Consider the following 16490-nt stretch of genomic DNA (forward strand, 5'->3'; position numbering starts at 1 on the left):
TATAAACCCACTGAACGCGTCTCACTCTCTCCGTATAAACCCACTGAACGCGTCTCACTCTCTCTCCGTATAAACCCACTGAACGCGTCTCACTCTCACTGTATAAACCCACTGAACGCGTCTCACTCTCTCTCCGTATAAACCCACTGAACGTGTCTCACTCTCTCTCCGTATAAACCCACTGAACGCGTCTCAGTCTCACTGTATAAACCCACTGAACGCGTCTCACTGTCACGCCGTATAAACCCACTGAACGTGTCTCACTCTCCGTATAAACCCACTGAACGCGTCTCACTCTCACTGTATAAACCCACTGAACGCGTCTCACTCTCATGCTGTATAAACCCACTGAACGCGTCTCACTCTCTCTCCGTATAAACCCACTGAACGCGTCTCACTCTCTCTCCGTATAAACCCACTGAACGCGTCTCACTCTCGCTGTATAAACCCACTGAACGCGTCTCACTCTCATGCTGTATAAACCCACTGAACGCGTCTCACTCTCACTCCGTATAAACCCACTGAACGCGTTTCACTCTCATGCTGTATAAACCCACTGAACGCGTCTCACTCTCTCTCCGTATAAACCCACTGAACGCGTCTCACTCTCACTCCGTATAAACCCACTGAACGCGTCTCACTCTCTCTCCGTATAAACCCACTGAACGCGTCTCACTCTCGTGCTGTATAAACCCACTGAACGCATCTCACTCTCACTCCGTATAAACCCACTGAACGCGTTTCACTCTCATGCTGTATAAACCCACTGAACGCGTCTCACTCTCTCTCCGTATAAACCCACTGAACGCGTCTCACTCTCACGCCGTATAAACCCACTGAACGCGTCTCACTCTCTCTCCGTATAAACCCACTGAACGCGTCTCACTCTCATGCTGTATAAACCCACTGAACGCATCTCACTCTCACTCCGTATAAACCCACTGAACGCGTTTCACTCTCATGCTGTATAAACCCACTGAACGCATCTCACTCTCACTCCGTATAAACCCACTGAACGCGTCTCACTCTCATGCTGTATAAACCCACTGAACGCGTCTCACTCTCACTCCGTATAAACCCACTGAACGCGTCTCACTCTCGTGCTGTATAAACCCACTGAACGCGTCTCACTCTCTCTGTATAAACCCACTGAACGCGTCTCACTCTCTCCGTATAAACCCACTGAACGCGTCTCACTCTCTCTCCGTATAAACCCACTGAACGCGTCTCACTCTCACTGTATAAACCCACTGAACACGTCTCACTCTCACGCCGTATAAACCCACTGAACGTGTCTCACTCTCTCTCCGTATAAACCCACTGAACGTGTCTCACTCTCTCTCCGTATAAACCCACTGAACGTGTCTCACTCTCTCTCCGTATAAACCCACTGAACACGTCTCACTCTCTCTCCGTACAAACCCACTGAACGCGTCTCACTCTCTCTCCGTATAAACCCACTGAACACGTCTCACTCTCACTGTATAAACCCACTGAACGCGTCTCACTCTCTCTGTATAAACCCACTGAACGCGTCTCACTCTCTCCGTATAAACCCACTGAACGCGTCTCACTCTCTCTCCGTATAAACCCACTGAACGCGTCTCACTCTCACTGTATAAACCCACTGAACGCGTCTCACTCTCTCCGTATAAACCCACTGAACGCGTCTCACTCTCACTGTATAAACCCACTGAACGCGTCTCACTCTCTCCGTATAAACCCACTGAACGCGTCTCACTCTCACTGTATAAACCCACTGAACGCGTCTCACTCTCATGCTGTATAAACCCACTGAACGCGTCTCACTCTCACTGTATAAACCCACTGAACGCGTCTCACTCTCTCTCCGTATAAACCCACTGAACGCGTCTCACTCTCACGCCGTATAAACCCACTGAACGTGTCTCACTCTCCGTATAAACACAATGAACGCGTCTCACTCTCTCTGTATAAACCCACTGAACACGTCTCACTCTCATGCTGTATAAACCCACTGAACGCGTCTCACTCTCTCCGTATAAACCCACTGAACGTGTCTCACTCTCTCCGTATAAACACAATGAACGTGTCTCACTCTCATGCTGCACAAACACACTGCTCTTTCACTCAGCTTCATTTAATAAACAGAAAAAACAAATTATTTACAAAAACATTCTTTTATCCAGTTGCTGTAACTGAAAGTGAAGAATTCATGATGTTGAGAGACGTGGTGGTGTTGGTGTTGGTGTTGGTGGTTTGTTCAGTTTCAGGTCAGGTTCTCAGTCATTTTGAAGATTTGATATAAAGTAAAGCTTTTGTGTGTTTATGTGTGTGTTTATGTGTGTGTGTGTGTTTGTGTGCAGAATGAACAGCCTCAGGACAGAAGTGTGTGAAGTGTAAAATCCGTGTTGAGGCCAGTTCCGATGGAGATTAAACAGAAAGAGTGGTGAAGCTTCAGGACTCGCTCTCCTGTCTGTCCTCCCTGCAGGACCCCAGGGTGAAGCGGAGGTCCTGGTCACGAGGGTACTGAGCTCCTGCATTAGCGTTAGCATCGTGTTCAGGCTGGCTGAAGATTAGCGCTCCCGGAGAGGAATACGAGGACGACGGCTGCGTCTCTTTCAGACACTGAGAGTCTGAGGAAGTGGGCTTGCTCTCTGAGGCATGCTGGGAAATGAGCTGCAGGAGCGCAGATGCCACATCGCCATGGAGACCATCTGACTGCGCAGACGGTGCAGCCGGGGTCGCTGGGTCATGGGTCAGCGCTGGAGTCGGGGCGAGAGTCTTCTCGCTGAAGAGAGTCGAGTCTAAAACAACAACCAACCAACAACAGTGAGCAAACACTGTGTGTGTAGTGTGATGCAGTGTGTGATTTGTGTAGTGTGTTTGATTGTGTCCGTAGTGTGATGTAATGTGTTTAGTGTGTGTAATGTGTGTGTGATTTGTGTAGTGCGTTAGTGATGTGTGTAGTGTGTGATGTGTGTACAGCTACCACCTAACTCCTCCCAATTCCTAACTCCTACCAGCTTCTACCTCCTCCTAACTCCTAACTCCTCCCAACTCCTAACTCCTACCAGCTTCTACCTCCTCCTAACTCCTAACTCATCCCAACTCCTAACTCCTACCAGCTTCTACCTCCTCCTAACTCCTAACTCCTCCCAACTCCTAACTCCTACCAGCTTCTACCTCCTCCTAACTCCTAACTCCTCCCAACTCCTAACTCCTACCAGCTTCTACCTCCTCCTAACTCCTAACTCCTCCCAACTCCTACCAGCTTCTACCAACTCCTAACTCATCCCAACTCCTAACTCCTACCAGCTTCTACCAGCTCCTAACTCCTAACTCATCCCAACTCCTAACTCATCCTTACTCCTACCAGCTTCTACCAAATCCTAACTCCTCCCAACTCCTAACTCCTACCAGCTTCTACCTCCTCCTAACTCCTAACTCCTCCCAACTCCTACCAGCTTCTACCAGCTCCTAACTCATCCCAACTCCTAACTCCTACCAGCTTCTACCAGCTCCTAACTCCTAACTCATCCCAACTCCTAACTCATCCTTACTCCTACCAGCTTCTACCAAATCCTAACTCCTCCCAACTCCTAACTCCTTCTAACTCCTCCCAACTCCTTACTCCTACCAGCTTCTACCTCCTCCTAACTCATAACTCATCCCAACTCCTACTAGCTTCTACCAACTCCTAACTCCTCCCAACTCCTACCAGCTTCTACCAACTCCTAACTCATCCCAACTCCTACCAGCTTCTACCAACTCCTAACTCCTCCCAACTCCTAACTCCTTCTAACTCCTCCCAACTCCTAACTCCTACCAGCTTCTACCAGCTCCTAACTCCTCCCAACTCCTAACTCCTTCTAACTCTTCCTAACTCCTCTCAACTCCAGACTCCTTCCAACTCAGGTCATAAAGTATGTATATAATAGTAATTACTGTCTAATAACACTTATGTTCAATTTAGTCATAAGATTCTGTTTAAACCTGTGTGTGGGTGAGAGAGAGGGGGAGAGAGAGAGACAGCACATTCAGTGTTCTGTGAAAGAGAGAGAGAGAGAGAGACGGCACACTCAGTGTTCTCTGAAAAATTACAAAGTGATTTAATGATTTATATTTCATAAGCAAGATGATCAAAAATGAAATGCATCTCAGTGGGAATGAAAGAGTGAACAAATGGATGGACAGAGATGGAAAGAAAAAGAAAGAAAGAAAAAGAATAAAAAGGAAGCAAGATGGCAGAGTGTGAAAGAGCAAATTAAAGAAACAGGCTAGGAAGAAAAATAAACAAAAGGGAGAAAAAACAAATGAAGAAAGAAAAGAAAGAAAGGAAAGAAACAAAAAATGAACTGATCCCATTTTTACATTTATCCAAGTTGTGGGATGGAGGTATAAATAGGATGGAGGTATAAATGGGATGGAAGGATGTAAGAATAAAGGAAAAACTGTAGTAATTAAAATGCGTGTGCACTTTCACCAAATTTAAGTCGAAGCTGCTGATTGGCCGGCTGCTGTAACACTCATTATGACATCATCAGCCGTCTGTGTGAATTTAAAGCTGCAACAGGTGATTTTTTTTATTTCTTACTTGTAAAAATAAGCAGATAAATCTCTAGAATGTTATAATAAATAAGGGTTTAGGTCTCAGTGCAAGTGTATTACACTGCTGAGAAAATCTGTTTGGAAAACTGTTACAGTCCGGAATATACGTTTGTGTTTACACAGGCCTCCTGTCAATCATTTTATAGACACGCCCCCATTTCTGAAATCGGTAAGTTCCTACCACAGCCAGATAATTCTCCTGTGAGTAAAAAAAAAAAAGTCAGGCTGTGTTTTGGAAAAAAAAAAAAAAAAAAACGTAAGGACTGGAAGTGCAGTAGAAGCAGAATAAACTCCAGCAGCACTTTATTACTGGTGAAGGAGATGAAGCTGGACGCAGAATTAGCGACGCTGCTGCTGCACAGATCTGGAAACACAATCTGTGTAAAGTGTTGAACCGTCTGCCTGGTCGACAACATCCTGATAAATCATCATGAGCTGAACTGTGTGTGTTTATAGACCTGGAGCACGAGCAGCTGAAAGTAACGTCCTCGCAGACCTCGCGAATGCGAACTCCAGATGAATCACTGTAAGTTCTGGGGGCGGAGCTTTACATATTACGGGAGAGAATGATATTCATTCATTCAAAGCTGATTCAACTCCACCTACACCGCTTGTCCGAAAAAAAAAAACCTGCACACACTAATATTTCGCTGCACTGCCATTGATTACGGCGCGCTTTCTTCCTGGCATTGTTTTGACAAAATTCCACAACATTTATTTCCATCCAGAGTTGCATTAATTTTTGACTCAGATGTGAAAATGATTCCTCGTGCTCTTTCACAATTTGAGCCTGATGAATCCTGGAACTGTTATCCTGGAGAACGTCTGTGCTGTAGGGAAGAAACAAGTCCATTGATGTGATACCTGCTCATTCAGTACATTCAGCTGACTTCATTTTATTGCTGCGTGTTGTTGCTGAGCCTCGAACCTGAGCGCCTGAAGCAACCCCAGATCACAACACTGCCTCCAGAGGCTTGTACCGTTGGTGTACATCGCTTCATGCGCTTCCCTTCTTCCCCTGACGCGCCCTTCGCTTTGGTATGAGATAAATCTGGACTCATCAGACCACATGACCTTGTTCCATTGCTCCACAGTCGGATCTTTATGCTCCTAGCAAACTGAAGTCATTTTTCCCCCATTAGTCTCACTAACGAGTGGCTTTCCTGTGGCCACACAGCTGTTTAGCTCCAATCCCATGCATGTGGAAATGCTTTTACTTTCACTATTAAACACAGACGTGACTTCTCCTGTCGATCTTTCACACTCTGACTTCACCAAGCGTTTTAAAGATCTCCCATCATGATCATTCAAGATTTTTTTCTGACCACATTTCGTCCTCAAAGTTGACAGATCACTACTATCCTTCCAGGTTTTAATAATGCGGTGGACATTTCTTAACTCAATTCCAGTGATCTCAGCAATCTCCTTCGTTTTCTTTCCCTTCTGAAACACAGTAACATCTTTTCCATGAAGACACAGGATACGTCTTCCGACACGGTCCTTTAGGAAATGAGAAGCTACGCGCTGCATCAGTTACAGCTGAAAGAACGGTTTCCAGCTGAAACATTAATCACTGCAATAATGATCCAATCATAGGCTCTTAAGTATTTGCTTATTTAAATCCAAACAGCAACCTTTTTTTTTTTTGGCCAGTGGATTTAACCTTTAAAAACCTAATGCTGAAAAACGTACACAAATCTCATCTATCGCACCTTTAAATTCTCACTCAGTTTCACACTTTAAACACACAGAACCCTGAGAGAGAACCTCTGAGAACACACTCTCTGAGTGATAATTTCAGAGATAATCGAATATAAAACTCTGTTCCTAATCACACACATGAGAAATCCAGTGATAGTGTAGTGACGATTTACACCCCGCTGAGGGGCGGAGCAAAGACGTGCCAATAAATATCTACCAAAAAATAATAATAAATAAATAAATAAAGCTTATATTAATATTTAAATTGTTAAAAAGCGCTGTTGAAATACATTACTAAGATATTCTCTACTTTATTATAAACAATATTTTTATAAAAATTATTTATAGAAGTATGAGTGTGAGCATATTTATTAATATATTATAATAAACTCTAATTTTATATTATAAAAAATATAATTTTTAAATGATTATTAAAATACAGTCTGTGCAGAGAAAACGGAAATAAAGTGAAACTGTTTTACTGTTTTTGTGAAACTAGATTTTTAAAATAAATAAATAAACTTCACTTTTGAATCAAGTTAATAAAGCTGCTGATATTTATACTCCATTTTACTGAAATTTACCAAATTAATAAAATGACATCATTTTCATTTACTGATTAATAAAATAAAACCTCGTCCTGTTTTCTTTCCTTTTCTATGAAGTAATAAAATGAAAGGTCCTCTCGTGATTTATTCCGCTGTAGGTTCTGCTGATTCTACGTTTCTGTAACAGGAGAAAGAAATAAAGCTTCATGGATTAAAGTGAACGTCACAAAACCTCATCGTTCTCTAACTGAAGCACTTTTACTTCACTCGTTTATTCTAACGCTAAACTCGCTTCAGTTACTTTACACTACAACGTCCTCTTTCATTAAACTCTTTACAGCAGGAGGAGTTTGGAGTCTGAAGCTCCACTGACTTCACAGAGGAGATCAGAAGAAACATAAAGGTGAAAAAACGGAGACTTTGCAGGATGAGACTGAGACGTACGATACGTTTTATACTCAGAGTTTAGAAAAAAATCATAAATACAGGTAAAATTATACAAAACTGCACAAAAATATAATTTGCTAGTGATGACAAATGTATTTTTATAAATTTTTTGAATTTTTTCTATACAAACTTTTAAAGTGAATAACTTAAATGAAATTAATTCGTTTATAATTTGTTATTTGTAAATATATTAATATAAGAAAATCGATAAATAAAACTACTATTTAAAATATATATTTAACTTAATTTATTAAATAAATAATTACTTCTCCAATAAAATGCATTACTACAGTGGGTATAGAAAAGATTCACTCCCCTTCAAAAGAATCACATTTTGTTGCTTTGCAGCGTGAAATGAAGACGGACACAATTTTTATTTTATCCAGCTGTATTTACTCAGTGCTACTTATAACATCCAAGTGAAAGATACAACAGCAACAAGTCAGAAATAAATAAATAAATTAACTAATTAATTAAAAAACAGAAGCACTGAGTTAGATAAAGGATCACTCCCCTCCTAAAATAACTTGTAAACTCAGTCAGGTGTAGCTAATCACCGTCTCAGTGACACACCAAGCCATTAGACTTCTACATGTGATCAGCTGCGGTCATTTCGATTAGCTCTGCATCAAAGAGCAATTCCTGGAGCATTTTAGATCTTCGTAGTGCAGCTGAAGCACACAATCAACTACGGATGGCAAGGCACAGTCAAAAGATCTCGGGGATAGAGTTGTAGGTGTCAGGAGATGGATATAAATAGATTTCAAAGGCTTTATCCATCCTTAGAAGCAGAGTGAAGTCTATTATTGAGAAGTGGAAGGTGTTTGGTACAGCTGAGATCCTCCCTGGATCAGGACGTCGCTCCAGACTGGATGGAAGCGCGAGGAGGAAAGTGGTCAGAGAGGCTACCACGAGGTCTACAGCAACGCTGAAGCAGTTGCAGGAATTTATGACAAAGAGCAGTCATTGTGTGCATGTGACGACATCATCACAAATTCTCCACAAGGAGGATTGCGAGAAAAAAGCCGCTCCTCAAGAAATGCCACGTGCAGTCACGACTGAGCTTTGCCAGAACGCACCCTGAAGATTCTGAGGCCACGTGGAAAAAGGTGTTATGGTCACATGAGACTAAAATCGAACGATTTGGCCTCAACACCAAACGATATATCTGGCAGAAAGCCAATAGAGCTCACCATCCAGATAACACCCTTCCTGCAGTAAAGCATGGAGGTGGTAATGACCTGCTGTGGGAGAGTTTCTCTGCTGCAGGAACTGCTCGTCAGGATAGAAGGAAAAATAGATGGGCCAAAATACCGTCAAATTCTTGAGGAAAACCTGCTGCCCTCTGCCAGAAAGTGGTCAATGGGAAGAAGGTTCACCTTCCAGCATGACAATGACCCAAAGCACACAGCAAAACTGACCACACAGTGGGTGAAGGAGAAGAAGGAGAAGAAGGAGAAGAAGGAGAATGTCCTTGCATGGGCTAGTCAGAGCAAAGACTTAAACCCCAGTGACAATCTGTGGAAGGACTTGAAGACTGCAGACATCAAATCTAACGCAACTTGAGCAAAGTGTAGATGCGAGACGTTGGTAGAGATGATCCCAACAGACTAAAGGCTGAAATTAAAGCAAAAGGTGGTTCAACAAAATACTGACACACAGGAAAGTGATCCTTTATCCAACTCAGTGCTTCTGGTTTTTTATTTATTTATTTATTTATTTCTGACTTGTTGCTGTTGTATCTTTCACTTGGATGTTATAAGTAGCACTGAGTAAATACAGCTGGATAAAATAAAAATCGTGTCCGTCTTCATTTCACGCTGCAAAGCAACAAAATGTGATTCTTTTCTATACTCACTGTACTTATAAATCAATCTTTTTAACATAGATCCAATTTATTTTATGTAAAAAATTACATAAACACTCAACTCTAATATTATTATTAAACATTATAAAGTTTTTATTCCGTCTAAATAAAATAAATGTTTTAATTATTTTTTACTTAAAACTTATTACTTAGTATGAAATTTTAAAAAATATTGTATATCTTATTAGGTAATAAAATAAATGAATACTTACTATAAATAGATCTCAAATTATTACATATTGTAAATAATATAAATAACAAAAATATATATTTATTCATGTTACAGTTTAGTTTAATCTACATGACGAATATTTCTGTTTAGGACAGTTTTATAATTTTAATGATGTAGTTTTTATCTCCACTTTATTAGAGGTGAAATTATTATTAATTATGATGATTATATTTTATTTAGGAGAAATTCACATCATTTATGGTAAGTAATACATTCTTCAGTTTAAATGTTATTATAAGTTATGTATTTTATTTATACTAAGTAATGGTTTGTAGATTAGAGGTGGAGAGACAGCGCCCTCCTGAGGCGTCTCACTGCTACTGCGGCGTTACTCAGCGAGAACACACAGCTTTATTTTATAATTCTTTATATTTTAATACAACTCTGATGTCAGTGCGAGGAAAATAATGACGAGGTGCAAACAATGAAATGAAAAAAGGAGGAAAGGAAAAAGAAAGACATGCTGTTTGTGTTTAGATCATAATTTATTCAACGTTTGACCGGTGAAGGCTGAGAGGACACGCTGCGACACCATGTTCCCTCTCTCTCTCTCTCTCTCTCTCTCTCTCTCACACACACACACACACGAAGAGAAAAAAAAAAGTGATATAAAAAACACAGAAGAACGAAACACAGATGAAGATCAGGAGGCGGACTGCGACCGAGGAAACGTAACGTGAATATAATCCTCCACACGCCTGGTTGTAACTGCAGTCCAGACGCGCGAGTGATTATAAACATGTTATTAAAAGGTAATAAACACTGGGCTGTGTGATTATAAACATGTTATTAAACGGTAATAAACACTGGGCTGTGTGTGTGTGTGCTCAGCGCTCCTGCTCAATCACTTTAGTGAATAATGACGAGAGAAACAAACAGAACGTCACGTTAGTGCTCCATTACTCCTTTATTCTTAGATGCACTGTGAGGATTAATAACGGTCACCATGTTTACAGCTCCACTGATGTAGTGTGTGTGTGTGTGTGTGTGTGTGTGTGTGTGTTCCTGTATCCTTGGTTTACCCTGTGCTCACAGAAGCACACACCAAAGCATCTTCGTTTTTATGCAAATCGATCTGCTCTGAATTTCTTCCACAGTTAGAAAGAGAGGTCTGGAGCAGCGAGGAGGATTTCCACATCTACTGAATCTGAACGTAAATAACTTTTTACTGACTGACTCTACGTTCACACTAGCGAGCGACGCCGCAACAGGCGATTGTTTAACGTCTAACTGCGTGTGTAACACGGAGCCGCAACTTCGGCGACTTCTGAACCGACATTTTCTCACTTTTATGCAAATGAGGTGTGACGGCGTAAAGAAGCGACTAATCCAAACGAGCGCCTCGAACGCGTGTGCTCCGGCGTTTCTTCAGTTCCACGCTCACAACTTTAGCTCCTACCTGCAATTAGCTCCCGCAAAAGTGGAAGAAACTTATAAACCATGGTTACGTCTTCTCCGGTCATATACGAGCTCTCGTTAAATGTGCACAGAGACTTGAGGAAGAAAATTAAAGCTTGGAAGGAAGTAGCAGAGATCCAAGCCGAGCACCTAATCACACAATAAATTCGATTTTTACACTGATTAGCGTGTTATTTTAGTTTGTGTTTAAGTCGTTAGCTTTAATATACAGCTAGTGCTACTTCTCATTGGATCTTTTAAAGGAAAGCTCTGGACAAGGCCACGCCCACAAGAGACTAACTACATGCACGACAGGAGAGCTTTATCAGCTGCTAGTGTGAACGTAGTGTATCTGTGGCTTGGGTTCATTTGTAAGGAAAAGCTCATGGAGGTCAGTTTGAGTGTGATTGAGCTCGTTAATACAGCCGTAACGAGGATAACGAGATGACCAAGAGACACGATGAGAGACGCTGAAATGACATGAAATGACAACATGGAAAGATGCAGCACGTGACAATGGAGACGTGTCTTTATGCCCTGTTGTAATAGTGTGTGTGTGTGTGTGAGACAGTGAGTGGACTTAATGAGGAAAGATTAAGTGTGTGTGTGTGTGTGTGTGTGTGTTTTGTTCCCATAAAAAAATAAACAACACTGACTCATTTATAAAGTGAGATGTACGGCATTAAAAACTTACTGAAAGTGAAAAATAAGGATTTGAAACAAACAAACTTTGATTTATTTTATATTTCTTCAGCGCGTCACTTCTACTGTTGGAAAAAAAAAAAAACAAAAATGATGAGAAACATCTCAAAAATATACAATCGCTCTGATAAGAGGAGATTCAACACTACGAGGAGCCACATGAGGAGGCTCCACAAACTGCTTTGGCCAATCACAGCCCTCGGATTCTTTGAGCCACGCCCCCTAGAAAGTAAACTCAGACTTGCCCTTGCAGTCGGCGCCGGAAAGGGAGGCGGAGCCACTTCTCGTCACCGCCCCGTCCGACTGGACACCGTTGCTCTCCTCCCCTTGACCCGCCCCCTGGGGCGGAGCTTTAATCAGCTGGCTCAGGAGAAGCGCGAGGAGGCCCGTGGTGTCGTCTGAGGGCGGGGCTTCTGGGGGAGGGGCCTCGGGTTGAGGAGCTTCGGGAGGAGGAGGAGGAGGAGGAGGAGGAGGAGCCGGCGCGCTATTGGACGCCTGAATGAGAGACGAGAGGGTGTGGCTGAGCAGCTCCAGCTGCTGGGTGGAGTCAGTGTCTGGGGCGGAGTCAGGGACAGGAAGTGAGGAGGAGGAAGCGGAAGTGAGGAGCTGCTCAGCCATCTGAGGGAGAGTGAGACGCTCGGTCTGACCCTGCAGCAGGTTCAACAGCACAGCCATCTCCGTCTGATTCAGCTGATCAGCTACTGCACCCAGACCTACACACACACACACACACACACAAATATGTTGGTAGAGACCCATGTATATGAAAGAAGTGTGAGAGAAAGATACACACCCATGAGGTCAGTGTGTGTGTGTGAGAGAGTGTGTGAGTCAGAGAGATACACACCCGTGAGGTCAGTGTGTGTGTGTGTGTGTGTGTGTGTGTGTGTGTGAGAGAGAGATACACACCCATGAGGTCAGTGTGTGTGTGTGTGTGTGAGAGAGATACACACCCATGAGGTCAGTGTGTGTGTGTGTGTGTGTGTGAGAGAGAGATACACACCCGTGAGGTCAGTGTGTGTGTGTGTGTGTGTGTGTGTGTGAGAGAGAGAGAGAGATACACACCCGTGAGGTCAGTGTGTGTGTGTGTGTGTGTGTGTGTGTGTGTGTGTGTGAGAGAGAGAGATACACACCCGTGAGGTCAGTGTGTGTGTGTGTGTGTGTGTGTGTGTGTGTGTGTGTGTGTGTGTGTGTGTGAGAGAGAGAGAGAGATACACACCGGTGAGGTCAGTGTGTGTGTGTGTGTGTGTGTGTGTGTGTGTGTGTGTGTGTGTGTGTGTGTGAGAGAGAGAGAGAGAGAGAGAGAGATACACACCCGTGAGGTCAGTGTGTGTGTGTGTGTGTGTGTGTGTGTGTGTGTGTGAGAGAGAGAGAGAGAGAGAGAGATACACACCCGTGAGGTCAGTGTGTGTGTGTGTGTGTGTGTGTGTGTGTGAGAGAGATACACACCCATGAGGTCAGTGTGTGTGTGTGTGTGTGTGTGAGAGAGATACACACCCGTGAGGTCAGTGTGTGTGTGTGTGTGTGTGTGTGTGTGTGTGTGTGTGTGTGTGTGAGAGAGAGAGAGATACACACCCGTGAGGTCAGTGTGTGTGTGTGTGTGTGTGTGTGTGTGTGTGAGAGAGAGAGATACACACCCGTGAGGTCAGTGTGTGTGTGTGTGTGTGTGTGTGTGTGTGTGTGTGTGAGAGAGAGAGAGAGAGATACACACCCGTGAGGTCAGTGTGTGTGTGTGTGTGTGTGTGTGTGTGTGTGTGAGAGAGAGAGAGAGAGAGAGAGATACACACCCGTGAGGTCAGTGTGTGTGTGTGTGTGTGTGTGTGTGTGTGTGTGAGAGAGAGAGATACACGCCAGTGAGGTCAGTGTGTGTGTGTGTGTGTGTGTGTGAGAGAGAGAGAGATACACACCCGTGAGGTCAGTGTGTGTGTGTGTGTGTGTGTGTGTGTGTGTGAGAGAGAGAGAGATACACACCCGTGAGGTCAGTGTGTGTGTGTGTGTGTGTGTGTGTGTGTGAGAGAGAGAGAGATACACACCCGTGAGGTCAGTGTGTGTGGTGGGGGGAGGGGGAGGAGAGGAGCTGGGTGCTGATTGGCTGTTCTGTCGGCTTGTTGTGCTCCCTGGGTCCTTCTGCTGCGCTGCTTTCTGAACAGGCGCATCCTCGGTCAGCCCGCTCTGCCTCTGTCTCCGCCTCTTCTTACTCCACAACTCGTGACAGTCCTGCCAGTGAGGCAAACTACACACAGACACACGCACACACACACGCACATACATAGACACAAACATACACACACACACACACACACACACACACATAGACACACACATAGACACACAGAGTGTAAATAAGCAGCTGTTAGGTGTGAATTGATTTTCATGTGGAACACTGAGGACACTCACTCTGGAGGCGCCATCTTGCTGGGGTCAACATCACAGAGGAAACCGCTCGCTAGCGCCTGCTCTGCTGTACACCTGCGCGAGGGGTCAAGGGTCAACATGCGGTCAAACAGGTCCAGAGCTGGAGAGGGCAAACTGAGAGAGAGAGAGAGAGAGAGAGAGAGAGAGCGAATGAGATTATTATAAACCATTACAAATAATCACATATATAACATTTATTAAGTAAGTAATAAACACCGTGTGAGTGTGTGTGTGTGTGTGTGTGTGAGCGTGCACGCTACAGGACAGGTAAAAGCGGATCAGCTACATTAGCGTGATGATGTAAGAGGGTACTTCCTGTCACCATGGCTACAGGGTGAGGTTTAGGAGAGATAATTACACCATATACAAAGTGAATAACACACAGAGCTAATAAACAGGATAATAACCCACACTAAACACAACACGGAGCAGCAGAGGTGCAGTGCAGCTGCATTACTGACACACACACACGCGCGCACACGCACGCACGCACACGCACGCGCGCACACACGCACGCGCGAACTCACAAGGAGAACTCCTCTCGTAAGCGGCGTCTGTACTGCTTCTTGGGCTTCATGGTGTTGAAGTAGGGCAGTTTAATGACATCAGGCCAAGCTGCAGGACACGGACTGCCACACAGACGACTGAAACACACACACACACACACACACACACACAATCATACAGTGCACAGCAGGATACACACTAGAAATACGACTATCCAGAATAAACAGGTAAAAAAAAAAAAAAGTCTAGTTGAGATGTGCGTCTGTCGTTTGTTAACAGGACTGTGTGGTTCTGCGTGATTATGCGCTATATGACCAAAAGTATGTGCACCCCTGACCATATGTGGTTCTTCCCCAAACTGTTAGAAGCTCACAGTTGTATAGAACGTCTCTGTGTGCTGCAGCTTTACAGTTTCCCTTCACTGGAACTCAGAGACTCAAACCTGCTCCAGCATGACAATGCCCCTGTGCACAAAGCTCCATGAAGACATGGTGTGTGAAGGTTGGAGTGGAAGAACTCGAGTGTCCTGCACAGAGCCCTGACCTCAACCCCACTGAACACCTTTGGGATGAACTGGAACTGGAGACTCCTTACCCAACATCAGCGCCTGACCTCACTAATGCTCTTGTAGCTGAATGAACACAAATCCCCACAGCCACGCTCCAACATCTAGTGGAAAGCTTCCCAGAAGAGTGGAGCTCATTATAACAGCAAACACACGGGAATAAATCTGGAATGGGATGTTCAATAAGCACATATGGGTGTGATGGTCAGGGGTGCACATACTTTTGCCAATATAGTATATTTACAGCATCCGTTCATTCATTCCTCCTCAGTAACTGCCTGTTTAGGAATGTGGTGGTTTAAATTATGATACTAGTTTGTTTCTATTTTGAGAAATAAAATCCTTAGAAATATAACATGCAGGTACAAACAAAATTTAGTTTGTTAGTTGGGGTTTGAGTACATTATAATAAAAAAAAAATTACACTGCGTCATTTAAGTGACTTCTCTTGTTAGACTGATCAAACAACAGATCACAAGCTAACATTTTTCAGTAGAGATACACACACACACTCTCTCTCTCTCTCTCTCTCTCTCTCTCTCTCTCTGTGTCTCTGTCTCTCGAACATTCAGACTGGGAGAAAGACACACCTCTGATTACAGACTCCATGCTGAGAAACTAACACCGTCCTGGCAGGACCTCAGAGTTCACACACACCTTTTGAGGTTCATCCTTCATCCATCAACATGCCCAGAGAGTGGCTGATGAAGGGTGTGTGTGGGTGTGTGTGTGTGGGTGTGTGTGGGTGTGTGTGTGAGCTCAAACACAATAACACAGACCTGATGAGCTCGAGCTGCAGCAGCTCCTGATTAGCCTGGAAAATGGGCTTCTTAGTGAAGAGCTCTCCCAGAATGCACCTGGACAGCGGGGAACATAAACACAGTGTTAGAAGAGGAGTAAAGGAAGCACACGCAGCATGGTGAGAGTTCGCCCCCTAGTGGCAGACTTGAAATAAAGCGCTGAGAGATCACTCAACACAGAGACACACACAAATAAAACAGGAAATGATGTTTAGACAGATGTGCTGGTGAAATATTAATGAAAGCCTACTGTATGAATGTAATTTTTAAAAAATATATGAAGTAGTTAGAACTAGATGTGGAGATCCTTATTATCATCATCATTATTATGGATTTATTTATGTAGCACCTTCCACACACTGAAAACAAAAAAAAATCAAAGTGGTTTAGAGTTTGAAAGGATAAATTATAAGACACTCGGAAGGTTGCGCAGGAGAGAGGGAGGACGAAAAAAGTCTGCATCCACAGAGGCACAGTTTACATCCGCACAGATTCGGTTAAAAATAAACGACTTTTGGACTGTCGCCTGTCAGAGGTGTGTGTGTGTGTGTGTGTGTGTGTGTGTGTGTGTGTGTGTGTATACCCGCAGCTCCAGACGTCGATGGCTGGTGTGTATCTCTCTTCCCCCAGCAGCAGCTCAGGTGGGCGGTACCACAGTGTGATCACCTTATTGGTGTATGGCCGACTGGAAACAACCAATCAGAGACAGCGATCATAA

The 16490-nt window shown here is 43.7% G+C and overlaps 1 protein-coding gene across 2 annotated transcripts in view; it reads right to left on the minus strand.

Moving 5' to 3' along the window:
- Positions 1–2098: 2098 nt before the first annotated feature.
- Positions 2099–16490, minus strand: part of cdk12 (cyclin-dependent kinase 12) — a 29201-nt gene continuing 14809 nt past the window's right edge. For both annotated transcript variants that reach the window (XM_034298434.2, XM_053228304.1), the window contains exons 9-15: positions 16356–16457; positions 15752–15829; positions 14428–14544; positions 13883–14014; positions 13519–13718; positions 11731–12198; positions 2099–2786 (exon numbers count right to left, since the gene is read on the minus strand). In XM_034298434.2, coding sequence (XP_034154325.2) covers positions 2437–2786; positions 11731–12198; positions 13519–13718; positions 13883–14014; positions 14428–14544; positions 15752–15829; positions 16356–16457 — 1447 coding nt within the window. In that variant the 3' untranslated portion in view covers positions 2099–2436. The remainder of the gene's footprint in view (positions 2787–11730; positions 12199–13518; positions 13719–13882; positions 14015–14427; positions 14545–15751; positions 15830–16355; positions 16458–16490) is intronic.

The sequence above is a fragment of the Pangasianodon hypophthalmus genome, chromosome 23 (genome assembly GCF_027358585.1).
Source record: "Pangasianodon hypophthalmus isolate fPanHyp1 chromosome 23, fPanHyp1.pri, whole genome shotgun sequence".
Lineage (NCBI taxonomy): Eukaryota > Metazoa > Chordata > Actinopteri > Siluriformes > Pangasiidae > Pangasianodon > Pangasianodon hypophthalmus.